At 40.1% G+C, this 25,063-nt stretch overlaps 1 protein-coding gene across 6 annotated transcripts in view; it reads right to left on the bottom strand.

The window, feature by feature from the left end:
- NXPE3 (neurexophilin and PC-esterase domain family member 3) overlaps positions 1–14,069 on the bottom strand; it is a 38,913-nt gene extending 24,844 nt beyond the window's left edge. The window contains exons 1-3 of one of the 6 annotated variants that reach the window (XM_045851569.1): positions 13,979–14,069; positions 13,473–13,629; positions 5,575–5,863 (exon numbers count right to left, since the gene is read on the bottom strand). In XM_045851569.1, the coding sequence (XP_045707525.1) occupies positions 5,575–5,670 (96 nt within the window). In that variant the 5' untranslated portion in view covers positions 5,671–5,863; positions 13,473–13,629; positions 13,979–14,069. The other 5 variants (XM_045851570.1, XM_045851571.1, XM_045851568.1 and 2 more) reach the window with 5 other exon arrangements.
- Positions 14,070–25,063: the final 10,994 nt, after the last annotated feature.

The following is a 25,063-nucleotide window of genomic DNA, read 5'->3' as shown; positions in this document are numbered from 1 at the left end:
TGGTGGAGATCAGAGGGAGTGAGTTGAGTAAGTACATATGTGGGATCTTTGAAAAGAACTGCTTGGGACTCCGGAGGTTTTGTTCACTGACTCAATCCCTATTGGTGTTTTCAGCCACAAGTCATGGGGACTCATCTTCCTGGCACTGGAACCCTGGGCTGGAGGGGCCTGGTATAGGTTTGGGACTCCTTGCTCCCAAGATATTCTTCCTGAATTTTTATCCACCACATATGAATGTGGACCAGTCTGTTCCACGTCTCTGCCCCTCCTACCAGTCTGGATAGATGTGGTTTCTTTAATTCTACAGTTGGCAGTCTTCCATTCAACTGGATTTTTGATGATTCTGAGTGATGGCTGTTCTATATTTTAGTTTTAATTTTCATGTGGCTGTGCAAGAGGCAAGCCATGTTTACCTATGCTGCCATCTTGACTGGGAGTCCTAAGCATGGTATTTGAAAACCACAGCTGCATGCCCATTTGCAATCTCCCACCACACACAGGTGGGGAAAGATTATTGCCAATGTAGTTAGGAAAATAAATTTCGCCAGTGCCAGCCTGGAGTTGTCTTACTACGAACGCTTGGGAACTGCTACATAGGACATTCCACTGACCATATCTCCTGGAAAGCTACGGCCTGATGCCCTGATATCATAGCTGAAAAAGGGCCAATATCCACTACTGTTCAGAGCTGCTCTAGACAGTGAACCAGGGAAGGTTGGGGAGACATTAATGGGGGTTGGCCGGCAAGTTCCTCCAGGCTGGATATGATACTTCTTATCAAAAAGAGAGGACTGTCTGGCGAGCTAAAGTAGTTCCCATTGATCCTCTTGGAATCTGAGCTTAGACCTCTGTGTATGACTACAATAGACAAAAGCCAGCACTAAAGGGCACTCTAATTGGCCTCTTAGCATGATCTTTTGCCACTGCAGTCAAATTGCAGAAGATCCCAGCACCCTTGCCCCTTGTGCTACATGCCTGGTATGCACCACCTGTCCAGAATCCACAGGCTACATTCATTTTGACTAAAAAAGGTGAAACTACTACTGTTGTCATAATTGCAGGGGAGGGCCACCCCAACCAAATGCCTGCTAAACATTTGTCTTATTGCCCTTAATTTGCTCTTCCTGGGAGAATGTCGGGGAACGCCTTCCTCCGCAGGGCTGCCACTTAAGCAGAAATACACAACCAATGTGATGGCTGGGCCTGTGGATTGCTGCCCATATGCAGCAGAGAAGGAATGCCTTGGGCCGTGCTCCCTTCAGCCTCTCCGGGAACAATGAATGGGACAGGCATCCTGTGTGAACCTGGGAACTTTGACTCTGGGGACTAGGGCTAACGGTCTCCCCTTTAATTTTGAACTTACTACAGTCTAGTTACACATCACACTAACTCTTTTCTGATCTTCATTGGCTATCACATTCGGGACGGCTTAGGATGGGTGTGAGCTGAACATTAAGGACCAAGTCATGCACAGCGTGCTCACAACATACCCCCTCTCCTTCCTACCCTCCTCCTCTCTTCCTTTCCCACTCTCACTCATGTTCTCTGGGCAGCCCCACCAACTACTCAAGAACAGCAGTTTGACCCAGACAGCCCAATCCAAGAATTTCCAGACACTTGGTGCTAAGCCACTTGAATATTATTCACAAATGAAAAGGAATTTTAAAATGTCAATTTGCTCAATTTTCCTAAATGACAACTCATTCCCAGGCCAGTGATAAGGGCAACTCTTAGATTCAGAGCCAAGAGGAAACACCAGGGGTCATCCTGCAGCCGCTGTAAGCTGTGGACGGGAGGTTGCCTAGCCCACATTGGTTTCATGTCCCTGCCAGCTGAAAACAGCACTGCAACTTCTGAACTGTCAGCTCAGGGTGGTTCTGGCTGATCAAGTGATAAACCCAAGTGACTGAATGTGGAGTGGGCATGTGACCCAATTTGGGACTATGAAGAGGTTGCTCAAAGTTTCTCACGTATACATGCAGCCAATCCAGATTCCACCCGTACTCTGCAAATGAAAAGATGCAAGTAGTCTCTTGAGAAGGGTTTTGAGGAAATAAATTTTCTTTTAAGCTGGAGATGTACACAGAAGCAACCATCTTTTCCTGCAGCAGCATCATGCAATCCAACCTCAAATGAGATAAAAGCCACAGATAAAACCTAACATACAAAGGAGGGCACAGCTGAGAGACTTATAGAGAAACAGAGCCTAGACTATGCCTACTTCCTAATTTCTACCCTAAATGAGTAATGTCTCTCAATATTACACTGGTACTGTTTCTATAAGCAGAAAAATATATATGCTTAAAATATCAATGAGCAAGGAAAAAACAAATAAATACAGGCCATGATCAAGGAGAAATTACTGAAATACTATTAGACAACAATTTTCCCTCCAACCCTTTGCTGGGTATTGCTACATACACCTCCTTCTCATCTTATGTGACATTTCTAATTAAAATTGAGTCTGGCTTTTAGAAAATGCTCACATACTTCAATCACAAAAAGCATATAATCAGATCAGAAATATAGACTAGAAAGGGGATTAATGGAGGGGAGGCTGCCAAGTTCACAGCCGTTACCACACCCCTCCACCAAGGCTTTTTTTTTTTTTTGGTCATTTATCATCTCAGTAATAAACTGAACACTTTAAAAACCATGACAACATTCTTATCCTGGACAAGATGACCTGTTAGACAAGGGAAAATGTTTTACCACAATCCACTAAAAGAGCTACTTTTTATTTTCAGTGTCAGAATTGTCTTAATCATTTATTTACAGTCATTCCATCTTCTCCATTACTGTTCAGTCTTGTGTTTGTGCAAATAACTGAGCTGATGGTGTTGGCTGACATGCAGGCCAGCAGTTTCCAAGAAATAGTGCAGGACTATTGGGGGAATTTGATAACATTCCTTCCTGACTCTAACATTAATGATGTGGAACTCTGGCCTGCTGTCTGAAGTCTTTCTTTTGCCTTTTTCCTACCTCTTCACCTATCCTACACCTACACAACTATCCTATTTCTCTACTCTTACACCCAGGCTATTGAATGTGGTGAAAGAAAAACACACATTCACAGAACTAATGAAGATGGGTGCCATACACACTTATGGTCTTAAAACGTATTGCCCCTCTGTTGTCCTGGAGCTGGAGGATCAGCTCCATCTCCCAACCTTATTCTTTCAAGTCCCTATACAGAAACCTCATGGGCTCCACCATCCTTCCAGCTTCTACTTCCTGCACAGGCAAGAACTCCCTCAATGTCATACCTTCCAGCAGCACATGTATCCACATTGCCAAAAATCACATCTTTCCTTGTTACGTCAGAGGAAGGAGCATGACTCCTCCTACACAATAAACAGTAAAACAATAATGACACTCACAATGTACCATGTCCCTCATCCTATATGAAGCTGTATGACCCATTTGTGCTCTAGATCCCATCCTCTCCTCCTCCCCTCAGCCCATTAATCCTTCTTGTTGGGGACCACTCTGCCTGGTCTCAGGAAGCTGTAACCCCCCGTGACTTAGGCTAAGCGAAAGACCTCCGGACCAGGAACCACTAAGGAGACAAAACTTATTTCCCTGGCATGAACGCTGCCTGTTCTAATGCCTGGCTTCCCTTTGCATGATCGGCAGTCAATGACGGGTAACAATTCTCCCGGAAAAAGAATGAAACTAAGACAGACGCGATCAAGTGGGAATGCCCTAAGGGAAGAGACTCGGGCTGTGGAAATGAAGGGGTGATGGACATCAACCCCTGCCCCCTCGGCTTTGTCAAAGCCTGAGTCCTTGTTCTTAGAAGTGAGTAATCCGAGTCTCCTGGCTGCCTTTGTCTTCTCTGTTAACTCAGGCCTGCGGAAATAACAGGGGCAGTGCAGCCCGGACCAGAGACAGTGGACCCCCGGGGTAATCAGACCTGGGACATAGAATATGCAAGATCCTGTGAGATCTTTTTGCTGGAGGATGTTATTAGATTAGAATTTAAAGGCATAGACAGGAAACCAAAACTGCCCTTTGAGCCCTGTTACTCCTTTCAAATGTTAAAACTCCAATCTCTGCCCAGAATCACAGCAGGGGTTCTGTCTGCACCTTTGTAAGTCACCTACTTCTTTTGATCTTTTCTGCCAGACTGTGAATCCACAAACTAAGTCTGGATTCTCAATAAAAATCTGGTTGGAAATGGAGACTGGAAGTTCTCCACTAGAGAGAGTCGCCATTCTGTCCCTATCTCCCCACAGGACCTGGTTGTCTCTATGTATGTCTTTCTCACGTTTCGACAAGCATCCATAGTAGAGATGGATACTGCTGGCCGGTATCATCCTCACTTTCTCTCGGGCTTCTCTATTATCTCCTTCCCCTGAAACTCAAGTCCCTCAGACTTCCACTTCCACCCAAGGTAGAGAAACAGTGAGATTTACCTCTCCACCTGAAACAACTTTAAAAACAAAAAAAGAATCAAACTATACATAAAACATGGTTTTTCGGACACTGGACATCAGACAACAAAAGATAATGATCCCTGAAAGACCAGAAACTAAAGAGGTGGTAGCTGTAACTTCACTTTGCTTACAGCCTTGAAGGAATTTCCAAGCTGCAGCACAGGGAGAGGAACCCAGGTGGAGCCTGGTGAACTACTCCAGGTGAGGTGATGGAGCTGAGAGTCTCAAAGGACAAAAGTGATCAGAATCCACAGGACAGAGTAACAGGAGCAAAGAGCTACGCAGAGAGAGAACTTGGGAGATATCCAGCGGGTATACCACTCCAATATTCGGCAGCATACTTAAGAACGTATGTGTGCAATGCAACCACTAGAAGCTGGGGAAAAAAACACCTAAAAGCCTAAAAGAGAACAATAACCTGAGCTCCCAAAAGGTTGGGATGTTTGGGGGAACCAAATAGGCAGTACACAGCAAAACCCAATAAACAAAGAAATACCATAATTAGGTTGAACCTGAAACCTGAGAAGGACTACAAGCCAACAAAATTAAAGGGGACAGCACCATTTCATATAGAAACTACTCCAAAAATTTTCGTGCTAGTTAACGCAGGGGCTGGCAGGTATGCGGGGAGGCAAATACTGAGTACCTCTTGGTGCCAGGCACTACTGAGGATCCAGTAAGACATGATCTATGCCCTTGAGTGCCTTATAGTGGTCTTCAAAACAGACTCATCATCAACTCCCTTGCTGAAATACTCCTTTAGTTTTTTGCCAGGAGTCAGTCAAAAGGACCCCTCTTGAAAAGGCTTTCCTTCATCACCCAGAAGCTAGTCTGGAGTAGTAGCCCACTTCCCTGTATAGTACCTTTCACAATCTCTAATTATCCTTTATTATTGATTATAATTACTTATGTTAATATTTTCTCTCATGCACATTTAGAATAGAAGTTCCACAGATGAAGAAATCTTGTCTGCTGTCTTCACCACTGTACCCTTGCTGACTAGCACAGTTTATAACCATCACAGGCACTCAAATACTTAATGAATTAATTTAAACAAGAACTGTGACCAGGATAAGTTTCCTGATGATAAACATTTCCCAGGGTATCTATGTGAAACAGCACACTGAATACTCACCTCCACCTGAGTGACATTGATGACCAGCACCACCACCATCAGCACTGCAAGCACACAGCACAAAGGCCGTAGTTTTAAGAAACTGATCCCCATCATCTGGCTGTGTCGTGGTCACCCATGACTGACACCATGCTACCTTCACTCCTTAAAACTCCATGTCTTTGTTTTCCTGAGTTGCAGGTGAGTTTTCAGCTTAATTTTTTTTTTTTCTACTAGCATCTTTAAGAGTTCTTCGTGTAAAGGAGAAGCTGGGATTGATTTAAGAAGCACATTTTTCTTCAAAGGACTCCTGCAAAGAGGAGAAATCAGAAAACACATCACAAACTGTAATAGCCTGGGATGGAGTAAGAGGAAAAATACCACATTTCCTCTTCTTTAACCTCAAAAGCCCAGTCAAGCTGAGAAAGCCAAGAGCCAGAGCGGAGTAACATCTAGTCCATATCCAGACAGCTGACTGAAACCCAACCCCAGGCTTCTGTGTAAATACAATTATATTGATCATACTACCTATTTAGGTTTTACATTTTTAACAAAGCAAAAAAACAATGTCTTTAAATTCTCAGAAACTTTAAAGTTAAAGTAACTGTTAAATTTCTACAGAAGTCTAAGTAAATAAAATCAATTCCATTATAGTGCAAGTTATGTAACATTATTGGAGTAACTTTATTTAAAGAGCATTAAGAGGAAACATTGTGATTTTATGAGGACTTCTGACATACTCTGGAAAACAGAAGGCACAGTTCCTCTGTATGGCAGAAGACGGGAAACATTCCCCTTTGAGTCTCCCGCCCCACCAACACATAAGTGTTCCCAATGCTCCCTCCACTAAGTGACAAGTCACAGGAGGAAAGACAACTGTCCTGAAGATGTAGGAGATGAAAGCTAAGCTTAAGGAGTAACAGGCCACCCAAACCCTTCATCACATCTGCTAGAGGTAGAGGACTTCAGAGTCTGCTGCTCCTGTTCTCCCATGTAATGAATTCAAAATGCTCTCTCCAGTTGCTGTTTTGATATAGGTAAGCAGAGAAAGTGCTAGTATTTTATTTCCACGGAGGCTTTCGATGAAAGACACAGGGGACAGGGAAAGGTGAAAAGCGAGGATAGCCATGGTGCAGACCTCGAACACCTCAGCTGCACCACCGCTCCCTGCAGCTTTGTGTTGGACTGGTAAGCCCTCTCTTCCCTCGCTCACCTACTCCCCCTGCCTAATTCATTTCCGTACCACCAGGACGATGGCAACCCTTCCTCTTCCCAGCTTCATAAAGAAGGCAAGGCTAAGCTATTGCAACATACTCTCCATCCTCAAAATTCCCATAGCACTTAAGATTTTCACTTCTTAGATGATCTCTATATTTGTATGTATTTATCTCCCACCTAGACTATACCATTTATGGCCATATTAAGAAGAGAAACAGAAACCACATATCACAAAAAACACAACTTAATGATGATAATGTATCATATTTTTGACCCTCTCACAGTACTTAGCTCTTTACATGGTATCAGTAGATTCAACATCCCACATAACAAATAGTTATGGAGGCCTAGTCTATACTGCACACTGTACTCCATGTCAGGCATCCCCCTGGAAAAGCTTATGTATACTCATATTAGGCAAAAGGCAGTTGCTCTCCTAAATTAAAGAAGAATAAATCCACTACCCCTGGCCACCTCCATAGAGATGCCAGGCACTGCGAAAGGCTGCACACACTGAACCATTTCCCAGCCCCCAACACTGCCCCTCTCCAACATTCACCCTCCCACCCCCATGCTGAAATGCCCGGATAGTCTCGGAAGAAAAGGCTGTGAAATAGAGGCAGTGATGCTGTCATCAGGACCACAACTGCTCCTCTGTAGAAATTCTTCTCGAGGAGTTGGCCATAAGAATCAGGTTTCCCTGATGGCTAGAGAGGGAGAAGCCCAGAGGTGAGACTCCACAGGAATTTAGCTGCACCATAGCAGGCATAGCCTGTGTACTTGGTGAACACCGTCAGTTTAGACGTCAGTGTGGTCCAGAGCAAGTCAGCAGCAGCACAGCAGCGGTCAGTGGTGCAGAAGGATGGCAAGGGCAGCAGATCCCAGAGCTAAAGAAACGGTAGGGCCATATACAGCAATGCAAACATGCAAAAAGCCTCTCATGGCCAGGGGCTTCTACTGAAAATCATTATGGAGGACCATGATGAGAAAAGACCAGACTTCCTGCTATGAGCAGTAGAGCATTAAGATTTGAGAGGCCGTTTGTATATCTAATTAGGTGGAGCCTGAAGAGTACCAAACGGAGCTCTCTTTGAAAATACATATACTAAAATATTGACATTTGTCACCCTTGGCCAGTTTTCTTCAAAGTACTCCTGCAAAGAGGGGAGACCTCCTTCGCCTTTATCTTTATGTCCTGATTGTATACCAGGACATAAAAATCCCAACTATTACAAATAAAGCTGGTTTCTAAAAGTAGTAACTAAGGATATGACAGAAGGAGAAACAAGGCTTTAAATCTAATATAGGAAAACAAAATTAATTTAAAATGAAAAATTTAAGACTTTAAAACAAAGCCTATAATAAGAGACAAAAAAGGACACTACAATGATAAAGAGAACAATGCACAAGAGGCTACAACCCTTGTAAACATGTATGCACCTGACATAGGAACACCTAAATATATAAAGCGAATATTGATGGACATAAAGGAAAAAATTGACAGTAATACAGTCAAAGTAGGAAAATTTAATATCTGATTTACATCAATGGATAGATCATCTAGACAGAAAATAAGGAAACAGTAGCCTCAAGTTACGTACTGGACCAGATGAATTTAATTGACATGTTCAGAGCATTTCACCCCAAAGCAGCAGAATATACCTTCTTTTCAAGTGCACATGGAACATTTTCCAGAATAAATCACATGTTAAGACACAAAACAAGTCTCAATAAATTTCAGAAGATTGAAATCATATCAAACATCTTTTCTGACCACAATGAAAAAATACACAAACATATGGAGGCTAAATAACATGTTACTAAACAATGACTGGGTTAACAAAGAGATCAAGGAAAAAAATTAAAAGATGCCTTAAGACAAATGAAAATGAAAACACAACAATCCAAAATCAGTCCTAAGAAGGAAAATTCATAGCAATACAGGCCCACCTCAAGAAACAAGAACACTCTATAAACAATCTAACCTGACACCTAAAGGAATTAGAAAACAACAAAAAAACAAAGCCCAAAGTAAGTAGAAGAAAGAAAATAATAAAAATCACAGTGGAAATTATCAAAACAGACTCTCAAAAAAACAATACAAAAGATCAATGAAACGAAGAATCGGTCCTTTGACAAGACAAACAAAATTGATAAACCTTTAACCAGACACATCAATAATAAAAGATGACCCAAATATAAAATCAGAAATTCAACAGGAGCAGTAACAACTGTCACCATAGAAATGCAAAGGATTATAAGAAAATACTATGAACAATTATATGAAAACAAATTAGACAATCTGGAAAAAAATGCATACATTCCTAGAAACATACACTGTTCCAAGACTGAAACCAGAAAACAGAAAAATGGAACAGAAGGATAACAATCCACAAAACTGAAGCAGTAATCATAAAACTCCCAACATATTTATGCAAAGAATCCCGAAACACTAAGTCAAAAAATTATATGCACCCCTATGTGCACTACAGCATTATTTAGAATGACTAAGACATGGAAGCAGCCCAAGTGCCCATCACCAGATGAGAGGATAAAATAGCTATGGTACATTTACACAATGGAATATTACTCGGTCTTAAAAAATAAAATCTCATCATTTGCGACAGCATGGATGAACCTAGAGGACATTATGCTCAGTGAAATAAACCAGTCAGAGATAGACAAATACCATGTGATTTCACTCAGGTGGAATCCAAAGAACAAAGTAAACAAATAAACAAAATTAAAACAGACTCATAGACATAGAGACCAGACTGGTGATTACCAGAGGGAAGGGTGATTGGGGGACTGGGTAAAAGAGGTGAAGAGATTAAGAAGTTCAAATTAGTAGTTTCAGAGCAGTCACAGGGAGGTAAAGTACATCATAAAAATATAGTCAATAAGATGATGGTAACTATGTATCGTGCCAGGTGGATACTGGAAATAGCAGGACACTTTGTATATGATTGTCTAGTCACTATGCTATACACCTGAAACCAATACAAATAATACTGAAAGTGACTACAATTGAAAAATAAATTTCAATTTATAAAATAAATATAAATTTAATCAATTATATAATTATATAAATTGATATAATTATATCAATTTATAATAATAAAATAAATTTTTAAAAACTCCCAACTAGCACAGGTGAATTCTACCAAACATTCAAAGAACAAAAAATACCTAGCCTCCTCAAACTATTTCAAAAAGTTCAAGAGGAGGTAAAACTCCCAAGCTCATTTTATAACACCAGCATTATCTGATTCCAAAATCAAATAAAGACACTACAAAGAAAGAAAATTACAGGCCCATACCCTGATAGACACAGATGCAACAATCCTCAACAAAATATTAGCCATCCAAGTTCAGCTATACAATAAAAAGATCATACACCATGATCAAGTGAACAAAAATGCTGTGGTACACATATGCGATGGAATATTACTCAGTCATAAAAAATGAAATCTTACCATTTGAAATAGCATGGACAGACCTAAAGGGTGTTAAGCTTAGTGAAATAAGACAGTCAGAGAAAGACAAATATCATATGATTTCACTTGTATGTGGATTTTAAAGAACAACATTAACAAACAAAATAGAAATGGACAAATAGATGCAGAGAACAGACTGATGATTGCCAGAGGGACTCGGTGAAAGAGGTGAAGAGATTAAGAAGTACAAATTTGTAGTTACAAAAGAGTCGGGGGAATGTAGAGTACAGAGTAGGAAATATAGGCAGTAACACTGCAATGGCATAGCAGGTTGCAATTATAGTGCTTCCTTTTGTGAAAGTACGGCCAAAAGGCAATCTTGTGTTGATGATTTTTATTTTGCCTTTATGAGGGGAAATCATGACAGAATGGGTATTATAATGGGTGTAATACCCATTATAGACAAATGGGTATTAGAAATACCTGTAAAGTATATGGTTGTTTAACCACTATACTATACACCTGAAACTAGTACAAAATAATACTGAACGTAAACTGTAATGGAAAAATAAAATTTAAGTTAATAAGTAAAACAAAAGGTTTCAAGGTAAAAAAAGAAATATGTAACAGGTTTCTGTGATTCTCCTACAAATGTTAAAAAAAGGAAGTATAACAAAAAACCATTTACAAAGAAAGCAGGAAAATATCCTTTAATAGCTCAGATTGTACTTAGAACTGAGTAATAAAAGCGCTAGACGGAAATGACTCTGGAAAAAAGTTTCCTAGATCAACCAAAACAATAAAAGAATAAATGTAATTTACCTTCTTTTCTGGGAAATTTCCAGTTCCCAAGAAGAGAAGCTTATTAGAACTAAGAAATTTAAGATTACATCTACCTTTCTTCCAGTGTAAAGTCCTGACCTCAAGCAATCCTGAGACCAGCCCTTATTCTTTTCTTGCCACATTGAAAGCACATGTTGAGTTTTTTTCATTTTTATACCATTACTCTTGCTGCAACAAAGATAAGCACAATGTACAAGTTAAAGATACTGAAAATTAAGTAAAGAAAAAAATACCTGAAATAAAGAGTACAACTTTACAGCAAAGGTGTACATAGACTTCAGTACAAAATAGTGGAAGGGGTAGAGGTAGGAACATTTCCTTTCCTACCAATAAAAACCAGTACTACTGGTTATCTATACATAAATATGGCAAACCACTCTCAGATCTGAGCCGAGTGTCAAAATTTTATAAACAGCAATATGGCTGAAAATAAACAAAACTATAAAGCTCCCTGTGTTACTTTTCTTAAAGACTATAATAATCAAGTGGTTCAAAAATTCATCATACCCCTACAGAAAACAAGAGGCATCCAGACAAATCTAAAAGTTGTAATTGCTCCACAGGGAATCTAAACTTGACCAGTCCTATTTTCAAATCTTTCTGAAGGGTCAGTCCACCACTTACTCATGCTTCATATTAAGAGACAAGCAAAAAGTAAAATGCATGGTCTGTTTTGCCAAATGTTGATTAAGACTACTTACCAGCCAATCTAATTTTTTATGGCCTGTGGCAATAACCCTAGACTGCCATTAGGCAACTGCCTTCCTATCCATTATCTCACAAGAGAATTACAAAGTGATTGCTTACATCGCTTGGAATTACAATTGTCGGTAACACAAATGAAACACTTGAGTTCAGTACTAAACAGAAAATTAGGCAGCAACCCCATCCTCTAGGGAGTTAATGTTCTTAAACAAACATTCCACAAATATTTTAGAGGACAATTATGTGCCCAGTTTTGGGGAGACGGTCCCCATCCTACATACTAAGACCTGTAATTGTACTTGTCAGAGCAAGTGTCTGCAATTTTAATTCAGAATACATGAACTGTGCCACATAAAAGTCCAAAGCACAGATTTACATGGAATAGATCCAAACTTAAATGTTTATATCTAAACTTTACAAAGAGCGGCTGTATTTTTCACAGGGTGCTGAGTAAGACCTTAAACTTATTAACAGGGTAGGGTCTAAGGAGAGAGAAAGAGACTCATGTAAGACAATGACAATGATGGGTCAACCAAATAAGGTCAGTACTTGGGCAAAGATGAAGCAGGGTGACTGGTCTGCAGGACTTGTTTTCCCAGATCCCATTTCTCCTTCATACCTCTCCACTCACAGGCCCGGGTGCCTGCCTATTCCTTCACTGATGGTGGAGGAAGGAGGTAGAGAAATAAACAAATCAGTTAAGTAAGTCACAGAGTAGTAACTGTTATAAGAAAAAACAGGGGACACTGATAGACAATGGTCTTCAACCTTACATGCACATTATCATCTTGGAACCTTTAAAAATACTAGTGCCTAAAAGACACCCCACCAAATGAATCAGACAGAATCTGTGGGGTAAGGTGCAAGAAACAGCTTTTTAAAAAGTTCTCCATATGATTTTAATGGAGAGCCAAGTAGCAGAACCACTACTACAATGTAGTCAGGAAGTGTTACTTCAAGAATGGCCTTTCTGAAATGTTTAAATTGTAACTTACATTATACTCCAATTGCGAGCAAAGGCGACAGCCAACAGCACTTGAGCGATCTATTCCTTTGTTTCCTTTCTCAGAAAAAATCAACAGCACTTTACCAGATCCAGACAGATTGTGAGGACAATAGATATGGAGAGGAAATTACTCAACAGTCAAAGGAACCAAGAACCAAGCACTGTGGAAAAATACTGCACTAGCGCCTCCAGGGTGGAATGAGACCAGGGGTCCTGCCAGCTTCAAGCACACAAACCATGATGTTCCAAATGATAATTAACTACTGCAAGGAGGAGGGGAGGCCTATCAGAGCAGTGTGACTCTTTACCTTCCGGAAGTGAGACAACAATTCTCCTTTACAGTAAATAGTAAAAAATAAGAAAAAGTTTACGAACAGTCAATTACACACAATTTTTAAAAAACTAAACCCTGCTACCCTGACTGGTGTGGCTCAGTAGCCTGAGTATCCTCCCGCCAGTTAGATTCCAGCCAGGGCAAGTGCCTGGGTTGTGGGCCAGGCCCCCCACTGGGGCGTGTGAGAGGCAACCAATCGATGTTTCTCTCGCTCTTTCTCCCTCCTTTCTCTTCTCTCTAAAAATAAATTAAATTAAATAAATCCTGGCAGAGAATCCCTTTTATCACCCTAGTGGCCTCTGATCAAACGGAGATGGGCAACAGGCCAGGGTCTCGTATCACACCTTGTAAAGTCACACTTTTCCCCTCACACGACCTGAATGTGATGGCAGTGAGGCCAGAACAGTCCAACACGTTGGTGCCCAAAGTAGCGATGAGACTCGAAATGGGGCTGAAGGGATGGAAGGTGTCTCAGCTGCTGACCCGCTGTCCTGAGGTCTGGCTCCGCAGTGCTGCGCCTGCGGCTGCACCTGCTGGCGTTGCAGCAAGTTGAAAACGCTGCGGGTGGAAATGCACACGCCCAGCCCCGCCCCCTCCCTGCCGGGACTCGCAGCGGCTCCAACGACAGAGTCCAAGGCTGCAGCAGCCTGGGACTCAAATTCTGCTCCGGACTTGGGTTGGAGCCTCTCCTTCTAGGTTCAAATGCCCCAGGCATGCTGAACTTCGTCAGCACCAGGCCACACAAGGACACGGACTCGGGAGCCGGCGCGCGACTAGGAAGGAGCTTGGAAGCCGAGAGGTGTGCAAAGGAGCCGTGCAAAGGCTCCTTTGGGCGGCAGGGCCCTGGCCAGGGCCAGCACACACCCCCAGGTCCGCACTCACCTCCAGGTCCCGCCTGCAGCCGTGCGGCTGCGCGCAGTGCCGGCAGGACCGGTCGCAGCTGAGCTGAGCAGCCGAGCCCCTGCTTCCGGACCCCGCTACGCCGTCTCCTCCCCGACCCCGGGCTACGATTGGTTGAGCTCCGGAAGGGGCGGGCTGAAGATGCCGAGGGACAATCGCGGGCGCAGACGGACCGGAGGAGAGCGCCGGAGTCCCAGCCGCGGACCTGAGACCTCCAGTGCTTTCGGCCACCCCTCTTATCCCGGCTCCTTCGCACAAGGGCGTCCTGCAGCTGTCGTCCTGTGGCCTGACTCGGGGCGGTCTCGGGACCTAGCTGCTCGTCCTCTTCGGACGTCAGGGTGCATCCCTTTCAAGTCTTTTCTTGTCCGTGAAGTGACCAAACCGGAGATGCCGCTACGTGGGCCGTCTTTCACCTGAGTGGCAGAATGTATTGTTCCCTGTATCAGAGAAACATAGTTTGCCAAGCACCAGCACTTTGACAACTGGTCCTTGAATCTTTACCTACTTGTTAGTAGTTGGCTATTCTCGTTGCGTTGAAACAGCCCTGTTTCTTTTACTAGCCGTTTACAAGACGTGGGTCTTCTGGCAAAACGCCTGAACGTCCTCCCTCACCCCCCAAATTCTGAGCTCTCCTATTTTGGACAGTCTTCTAACCGGTATAACGTCCGTAGCAGCCTTGTGAAATTCAGGAGCTGACAGGAGTCCTTAAAAGACAAGCCCTTGCTCAGGAAGCAGGAAGGGATCACAGCGCTGGGAGCATGGAGGATTTAAGCCGAATTTATCCAAGCAGAGCACAGGCTCTAGAAGTAGACCTGTTCCTATTACCTCTAGGTTAAAGAAGAAGAAGAATTCATATAAATTACCACTAACATTAATCGTTCTTAAATGTATTGACCACAGTGGACTCAACTTGCCTATTTCGATGTTTTCATGGCAGTACTACATGCATGAATGAATGACCAGACTAATGAATGGAGCAAAAGGAGGTTCTGTATTGGGCAGTCTCTTCTGGCGTAAGCATTTCATTCTCCTCATTCCTCAAGGAAATTTAGCCTTGAAGGGCCTTTTGTAATCATAAAAAGTGTTCCATTGCCTTTGTGCCTAATGGTAAAGAGCCCTATATGATAGACTTTTGTTCCATCAAGTCTTGTCTCCCTGTAGGTGGACTCCCAGCCTCCTGTCTTTCACAGTTTGGCTGTCGGGCAAGTGGAAAATACTAAATGGGAGATGCTGACTTCTAAAATCATGTTTTTGGACTGCATTAGTGATATTATTAACCTCATTTACACAGTCATCACACTGAGGAATTTGAGTGCTCTTACATATATTTTACAGTCACTATAGCCACAAAAAAGTGTGGCTGGACGAGAGAGGCCTGTCCATTACTACTAGATTCTTCAAAGATCCCTGACTGGAAAGCCACCACATCCCTATTGCAGAATGCTACCATACAAAGAATATGCACTTTGGGATCCTTGGCTGCCTGGGTCTGATCCACAGTTTAGCCTCTTCCTAGCAGTGCTATCTCAGGCAAATTACTTCTTTGAGCTCCTTTCCTCAACTGTAAGTTAGGGGTAACACTACCTGCACTTAGGAATAAATGAGACGACAAATGAAAAGTGCCTAGCACAGTGTCCCATTGTTCAAAATAAGTGACTGCTGTCACATTAGGTACCAACCACCCTTGTCCAAAAACACCATGAACCAACCTAGAGTAGGAGACTAGAAGGAAGAAGTGTTTGGTGCCTCTATTGGTCTGCTCAGGCTGCCATAATAAAGTACCGCACACTGGGTGACTTAAACGACAGAACTTTATTTTCACAGGTCTGGCACTAGAAGTCACTGATCAAGAGGCCAGTGGATTCAGGTCCTGGTGAGAGCTCTCTTCCTGGCTTGTAAACACCTTCTCACTGTGTCCTTACATGGCAGGGGGAGAATGAGAACTCTTGAGTGTCTGTTTGCCCTCTTAGAAGGACATCAATCTCATCAGATTAGGGATTTACCCTTATGACCTCATTTAACCTTAATTGCCTCTTGTGTGGAAAGGCAGTCTCTTGCATACAGTCTTTCATGCACTCAGCCTTGACCAGGAGCATTTCCTTACCAAGAAATGAGTCCTCACAGCTTGTGCTTTGCTTTGGGTTTATTGCTTTGTATGGGAATATCTTTCCCTGTAAAAAGATAACATCTTTCAGAGTTAATGCATATTGTTTGTTCTGCTTAAGGGGCCCCAGAGAGTTCCCTCACCCCTTCTACCATGTAAGGACCTAGTCAGAAGATGGTAGTGAATCAGGAAGATAGCCCTCAGCAGACACTGAATCTGCTGGTGTCTTGAGCTTGGATTTCCCAACATCCAGAACTATGAGAAATAAATTTCTGCTGTTTATAAGCCACCAAGTCTATGGCATTCTGTTCTAGAAGCTCAAATGGACCATGGCACTTATACTATCCAGTCATAAACAGTGTGCCAAAGTTACTTAGGTCATCTCCCTTTTTCTACCCTCTTCGGTGTGTTCATGCCGTACATTTATAATACAGTTAAATTCATCATAGTCCACATTCCACCTTCAGATCCCCTGACATCTTACTTGAGATTTGGGGGGATTAAATGTGCATCGAGTAAAACTTTGGTCTTTGTTTACAGTCCTATGGGTTTTGACAAATACATAGGATCATGTATCTACAACCACAGTACTGTATACAGTGGTTTCATCACCTTAAAATTCCAATGTGCAGCTACTTTCTTAATTCCTGGCAACTACTAATCTGTTTTAAAAGGTCATATTCTCTCAGCTTTTTATATTAGATTATCTAACTTTGAAAGAATCTTGTTTGAGGTGCAAAAACATTCCTTTACTTTAAAGACAAATGAAATATAACAAGAAAATCTTTGTTATTCTGATGACTTTTATTCCCTTTCTAGAGTACTCCCATTTTTACCAAGTTGAGTTCTGTTTGTTTCCAAACCAGTTTATGTTAGTTATGTTATTATATAATTACATAATCTATTATATGAACCTTTGAAATCAAATGTAAACAAGAGAGAATATTCTCGGAAAACAATGTTGAGTGCTTTGGAAAGACTCCAAAGTGAATTGCTCAAAATAGTAAAGCAAAAATCTGGTATTGAGTTAAGTATGCACAAAGAAATTACCAACAATCGGGGAGAAATTATAAAAATCTAGATGTATTCTGTATTCAGATGGGTTTATGAGTGCCTTTAAGTTCTCACTTCTTTAAGGAACTAAAATTTAAAATGGTGCATGGCAGGTAAAATTTACAAAAGCCACAGAACTCAGAGCATCAGTACTCAAAGAAAACAGCATTGAAAAAACAACACAGTTCAAAGACTTACATTACCTAGTTTCAAGACTGAGTGGAAAGTTACAGTCATTGAGAGTGTGTAGTACTAAGATATAAACAAACTATTGGAACAGAATAGAATCCAGAAACAGACACCTGCATATTTGGTCAACTACTTACCAAGGTAGTTAAAAGGGGAAAGGCCAATCTTTTCAACAGCTGGTACTACACTACTGAATAATCACATGCAAAAATAAACCTCAAGTCACGTAAAAAATAACTCAACATGGATCATAGCCTTCAATGTAAAAGCTAAAACTATAAAACTTCTAGAAGGAAAGACAGGAGAAAATCTTAGAGGCTTCAGGTATTACAAAGATTTATTAAATACAACACAAACAAAAGCATAAACTATTAAAAATATCAATACATTGGGCTTCCTCAAAATCTAAAATAGTTCCCTTTCAAAAAATATAATTATGAACATAAAAAAACAACCCACAGACTGAAAAAAATATTTGATATTTATTGAAGGATTTTTATCTAGATAATATAAAGAACTCTTAAAAGTCAAGATGAGACAAACAGCCCCAGTTTAAAAATGGGCAAGTTTTGCCCTGGCTGGTAGCTCAGTTGGTTGGAATGTTGTCCCGAAATGACAAGGTTGTAGATTCCATCTCCAGTCAGGATACCTACAGGAATCAACCAGTGAATGCATGGATGGGTAGGACAACAGATCTCAATCTCCCTCTCTCTCTCTCTGTCTCTCTGTCTCTCTCTCTCGCACACACACACACACCCCTAAAATTAATAGTAAAAAAATATTTTTTAATGGGCAAGTTTTTGGAAAACTTCACCAAACTTTGTGACACATCCAAAGAAAACACACAGATGACAAATAAATTTTAAAATGTTCAACATCATTAGTCATTAGGATAATGTAGATTAAAAACCACAAGGAGATACTACTATATATACACATTTGAATGGCTAAAGTTAAAAAGATTGACCATACCAAATATTTAGTATGTCTAAAAAATGGAACCATCCTACACTTCTGGTGGGAATGCAAAATGTTATGATCAATTTGGAAAATAAAATTGGTTTGGCAGATTCTTAAAAAGTTAGACATATACCTACTCTATGACCCAGCCATTCCACTGCTGGGTATTCACCCAAGAGAAATTAAGTATATGTCCATACAAAGACCTATACACAAAATGTTCACAGCAGTTAATTTCTAATAGGCAATAACTGGAAACAACACAAATACCCAACAACAGATGAATGGATAAACAAATTGTAGGGTAATGTCATCAAGATGGCAACATAAGTTATTCAAAATCCCAGTCTGCTTCAAAAGACGACTAACAACTACCCATAGACAAGGTACCATTGAAAATCCAAGAATCTGGGGGTGGTGAGGCTGAAAGCACAATCCTGGACCACATTGGAAAGATAAAGGAGCCACTATACTCTGACCACATCACCCCTCCCCCAGGCCAACACAGCAACACGGGAGGGGACACAGAGCCTACATCTCTTTAGTGGAAAAGAGAGCCCAAGGTGGACACCAAGTTGCCCCAATATTTCAGGACACTTGCAGGGAGGCCAATGAAGGTCGCACTTCCTGGGAATCACCAGGGAAATTTGGGGAGCTTGACCACTGGAAATCAGATAGCATTGGAGAAGAGGGGCAGAGCTTATAGCAAACAGATCCCAGATTTGGGCAGATACATTCTTGTTTGCAGTGGCACCCCAAGGAAAGATCTCAGCCAGTGGATTTGCCCAGTTGCTGATCTGAATCAGTCGCCCTGTCTGGACAGGGAACTCAGTGGCAGTTCTGCCTGATTTGAGTCCTGGGTCAAGAGTGCTGGCTGTGAGAACCATTTTACTACCCTGCCCAAGCAGAAAAGCAAATTCACAGCCTGCCAACTGCTGAGAACAGCCTCAGGTTCCACCATCCAAGAAGCCTGATCAGAGAACCCAGGCAGCTGTGGATAGAGCCCAGCCTCCAGCACCAGCAAGAACCAGTGGCATATTTTTTTAAAAATAGAAAAAAAAATCCTAAAATTCCTATGAAACCACCAAAGACTCTGAATATCCAAAGCTAAGACAGAAAGAAAAAGTGGGAAGCATTGGAGGTCAAACTATACTACAAAGCTATAGGAATCAAAATACATGGTGTTGGCATAACACACAGACCAATGGAACATAATCAAGATATAATTTATATATATACATTCAACTACTATTTGACAAGCAAGCCAGAAATGCTCAGAAGGGAAAGGATACTCTCTTCAGTGAATGGTATTGGGAAACTGGATATTTATGTGCCAAAGAATGAAATTGGACCCCTAAATTACACCACTCACAAAAATTAACTCAAAATGGAGTAAAGACTTACACGTAAGACCTGATACCATAAAATTCTTTGAAAGTTGTGCATAGGTCTTAAAATTTTTTAACTCACACATAAAGTTATAACTATGTCAAGTGATGAGTACATGTTAACTTTACTGTTGTAAACATTTTATAAGAAACACGATATATCAAACCATCATATTGTATGCCTTAAACTTACACTATGTCAATTGTTTCTCAATAAAGCTGGAAAATATTTCAATAAAATTGAAGAAAAAACTCAAAACACAAATTGCAGTTAATATATTCAGTGGAATACTACTCAGCTATAAAAAAGGAATGAACTATCAGATGAATCTCTTAAAATTATGCTGAGCAAAAGAAGCCACATAAAATAAGACGGTTATGAAGGAGATGAGGAATCTTTTGGGGGTGATAAATAAGTTCATTATCTCAATTGTTGTGATCTCAAGGACACATGCAGTCATATACTGCTTAACAAAGGGCACATATTCTGGAAGAGTGTGAAGCAATTTTGTCATCGTGCCAACCTCAGAGTGCCCTTACACAAACCTACATGGCAGCACGGCCTCCAACACACCTAGGTTACATGATACAGCCTACTGGCCCTAGGCTACAAACCTGTACACTATGTTTCTGTACTGAATACTATAGGCAGTTCTAACACAATGGTATTTGTGTATCTAAACATATCAAAACATAGAAAAGGTACAATAAAAAAAGGCATAAAAGATTAAAAATATGGTACAACTGTATAGGGTACTTACTATAAATGACCTTTCAGGAGCATAAGTTACTCTGGGTGAGTGAGTGGAGAGTGAATGTGAAGGCCCAGGGCTTACTGTACACTACTGGAGACTTTACAATTGCACACTTAGGCTGCACTGAATTTCTAAAATGACACAAGATTAAATCAAGCACAAGAGAATATGACTCAATCTTAAGTCCCATGGTAAACAGGAGATGTATGAGATGCTGCCAGCATAACATGGCATATTTTACCACAGCAAACTATTCTTGGTTTTTTAAAGATTTTATTTATTTAGAGAGGGGAAGGGAGAGAGAGAAACATCAACATGTGGTTGCCTCTCATGCACCCTGCACTGGGGACCTGGCCCACAACCCAGCATGTACCCTGACTGGGAATCGAATCGGACATCCTTTGATTCACAGGCCGGCACTCAATCCACAGAGCCACGCCAGCCAGGGTACAAACTAGTTCTATTTAAGTAGAAAGAGTACATGACAAGTATAGTAAATATAATACATAAACCACGTAGCCATTTATTATCAAGTATTATGTACTGTGCACAACTGTATGTGCTATACTTTCATAAGACTGGCAAGACAGTAAGTTCACACCAACATCACCACATACATATAATGCCTTTCCAACAGTTGCGTCTCTAGGCAACAGGAACTGTTCATCTCCATTGTCATCTCGTGGGACATGTTGCATATGCAGTCTGACGTTGATCAGTGTCATTATACAGCCTATGACTGTATATGTGTCACAACTGATCAAAATGTCCACTTTAAATAAGTGCAGTTCACAGTATGTCAATTTTATTTCATAAAGTTTAAGGCACATGTAATTTTTGTGATTTCCTATTTTAACCAATCTTTTGATTAATCAACTATATTAGTCTGCTCAGGCTGCCATAACAAAATGGCAGATTGAGTGGCTTAAATACAAATATATCTTCTCATATTTTCAGAAGCTGAAGTCCAAGATCAAGGTACCAGCAGGGTTGATTCCTGGCAAGAACTCTCTCCCTGGCCTGCAGAGGGCTACTTTCTCACTGTCCTCAAATGGCCTTTCCTCTGGGTGTGCATGGAGAAAAAAGATCTCTTGTATCTTATGGGAACACCAGACATATTGGGAGAGGGCCCTACCCTTATGACCTTATTTAACGTTAATTACCTCCTTCAAGCCCTCATCTCCAAATAGTCACACTGGCGGTTAGAGCTTGAACTCATGAATTTAGAAGGGAGTACAATTCAGTCCACAAGACCAACTACACGTCCTCATTGTGTCAAATCAGAGGGCACCTACTCTACTTACCTGTAACACTTTGAGCACCCACTGTTTTAACAGCATCCAGCAGTGTCACCTGTGCTCTTGGAGGGATAACAGCTGCTTTTCTCTATCCAGAGAATTTCAGTGACTATCTTCAAAGTAATTAAATCCATACCAAATGAAATTAAATGAGCATTCCTCGCATTTCATATACATTTTCTTAAGGCTAGGACTGTTTTATTGCAAATTCACTTATATAACAATAATACTCAGAACTTTCTTTGGTAGACTTCTGTCTGCAGTTTGTTCTGAATTATAATTACCCATTAATTGACAAGCACAATGAATAACTGCAGGGAACCACTTTGCAAGGCGTAGAAATGTAGCTCAGCACGCACATGGAAAACCAGCAGAGAGCAAGTCGCATGCAGGACCACACCCTCAGAGTTCTCCTTTGGGAAATGAGGCCTGCATTATACCTAGGCTGCTTTGTGACTTGCTCTTGCTAAAACTCCCCCACCCTGAGTTCAGGCAGCAAATGCTTACTGCATATCTTCAAAGTGACTTCCTGAAGTCTGCTAATTCTCCCAAGGACTGAAGTGTAACCAGACCTGTTACACTTATCATTCCCTTGCATTTGCAACATTTTTTCCTTGTTAATCCGTAAGAAGTGATCAGTAATATCCCTTCCCTTGCTATCTGTAAAAAGTAATTACCTAAAGCAAACCTAAGTATAATGAATGAAAACCTTCTTTGATATATGCTATTAGAAATCCAATAAAAGTCTGTCAAGGCCAGGGTCGGGGCATTCTCCTCTTGAGAGAGTGGCCACGCTGGCCATAATGCCACAGACACTGTGGGCTGGTGTCCGCATCAAATAACAACCATTACTACTAATTATAATAAACCAATAATCACTAAAACAAATGTACAAACTTTTTATTTAGGATTAGAGACTCAAATACAAAGTACAATATAAAATACGAAACCTTCATAAAATAGACCATAACCACTTGAAATCATCTATTTCTACAACAAAAATTAAAGAAAAGCCTAAAAGAATCCCAAATCAAATTATTTTTAAATGTTTGTTGTCAACATGAAAATTACCACAAAATACTCAAAGAAATTTAATTAGAAAATGAACACAGCCACTGCAGAGGGACTTCTGCTAGCTATTCACTAAAATCAATATGGAATCAAAACAGTATGAGTTCCATTAATTCACAAATAAAAAGCACCTCATTTTAAAAAGACAATTTTTTGTTTCTCTCCAGGCTGTAAGGACTACTTTGTTTACGACTTTCAATTTTAATTTGGCACAATAGATTTGATCAGTAAAAGCAGTATCACTAAAAATGTTTACAATGTTCCTTACAAATACTTTCTGCTTTACTTCATGAAAGGGGTCATATATTTAAAAGTTAAAACATTACAATATAATAGATATCCCTTACTAAGGTACATGGCAAAATAAACATATACATTAGAAAATAAAGTCTCTTTTTTTTCACTTATGAATGGAAAATTGATCAGACTCATTTTATATTTTCCCTTTTTACTAGGTATTAATTCCCCAGAAAAAAAAACCCCAAAATTTTAAATTATTGTTATAAATCCAATTCTAAGAATTTGCACCAAAAAGGTACCAAGGGAGATAGTATAATTTCTTCAGGCCATGTTGTTTTTAAAGATGTTTACAAAAAGTGGAAATAGACTTGCCTTAGGTAGATAATGAAAAAATACAGTATTATAATGTGTTTGTATATTTAAAGTAACACAAAAGAAAAATCCACTCAAGAATGGAATCCACATCATTCAAGAATATAACTGTATATACACAAATACTTGTGAGGTTTTCCTAAAACATGTACATTCTGAGCCTTTTGTAATTAAACTTATAAAACCAAACTATATTATTTATATATCAACTGTCAAAATTAGAGCTTTCTGCACAGAAGGGTTAAAACTTTAACATCTCTTGTTCTGTGAAACTGGAGATGAAATATAATCAAACTCAGCATCTTACTATGAAACTTTATAGATCTTATTAACCTGTTATACTTGTCATCCATTTATTGGACTCCAAAATGCAGTTATTAAATGTTTTGTTTCTATTACCGCTCTTTAAAAAACACTTCAATCAAATCACATTTCTTAGAGAAAATTCACTCAGGGTTCTGAATGAATTGTTTTTTTTACAAGCAACTTTGCCTGGAGGGGTGGAGTTCTAGCTCTCAGAAATTCTTGTTCTCTTTCAAAGAGAATGGAAAACATGTGAGATGTTCTTACTGACTCGCTAAATGTAAAGATTAATAGAAAGTGTACAATAAACTTTTGGAACACAATAAATTTTAAGTTTCAGTTTATTTACTACTTACCAGCTATAACATTGGTCAAGTTATTTAACCTATGACTTACTTTCATCTTTAAGACATAAGAAAACTTAGAATGAATAACCTCTAAGTTTTCTTCCAATTCTCACATTGTATGATTCTCTGCTTCTGCAGAAATATCCACTTAATACAATGAATTTTCAAGAAATCAAAATATGAACTAAAACAGCACAGCTGAACTAAATCTGTCTTCTAAGAAAAAACACAGACTGTGTTAAAGCTCAACTTCCCAAACCTTAGTAGACCTATTTCTTCTTTAGCTAGACTTATGACTAACCCATAGTTAAAAACCAAGTATCCTAGTTACATAAATTATTTTAAATTACATTGTAAACCTATTAAAATATATTAAAAATCTATGCCATAGTTTCCCTGCATTCTAATTTACATTATTTTCATTTTATCTACATTCAAGATAACCTGTACAGTGAAGGTAGGGGGCTACTTATCATTCTCATACTTCAACACACTAGTAAAATTAAATAGAATGAAGGGCAGAATATTAATCATTATCATATTCTGCCAATTTTAAAATAAAAGTACACTAAGTACTATTTATACACTAGAAAATCAAGGCAAAGGTAAAAAAGGAAATCTTACTGACAAATGCTCATAGTCAAATGAATTTAGTTTTTTTTAAAATCCTCACTCAAGAACATATGTTTATTGATTTGAGAGAGAGAGAGGGAGAGACAAAGAAACATGAATCAGCTGCCTCCCATACAAGCCCCAGCCACGGATGGAACCCACATCCTTTTGGTGTAGGGGACCACACTCCAACCAACTGAGCCAGCCAGCCAGGGCTGAGTTTAGTTGTTTTGCTATTTTTTGAAAAAAAAAAAAAAAAGAAGAAGAGAGAAAAGAAGTCAGCAGAAACCTACTTAGATAATACTGAAGCAGGACATTTTAGAGGCTTTAATGAGAAAGGAATACAGCAGGGAGCAGCACTTTTGGTACTAGTGC

Source organism: Phyllostomus hastatus, unplaced genomic scaffold (assembly GCF_019186645.2).
Source record: "Phyllostomus hastatus isolate PE091 unplaced genomic scaffold, TTU_PhHast_1.1 phas_contig_86, whole genome shotgun sequence".
Taxonomy (NCBI): domain Eukaryota; kingdom Metazoa; phylum Chordata; class Mammalia; order Chiroptera; family Phyllostomidae; genus Phyllostomus; species Phyllostomus hastatus.
The sequence above is the reverse complement of the archived record's forward strand: the minus strand, read 5'-3'. Positions and strand labels throughout refer to the sequence as shown.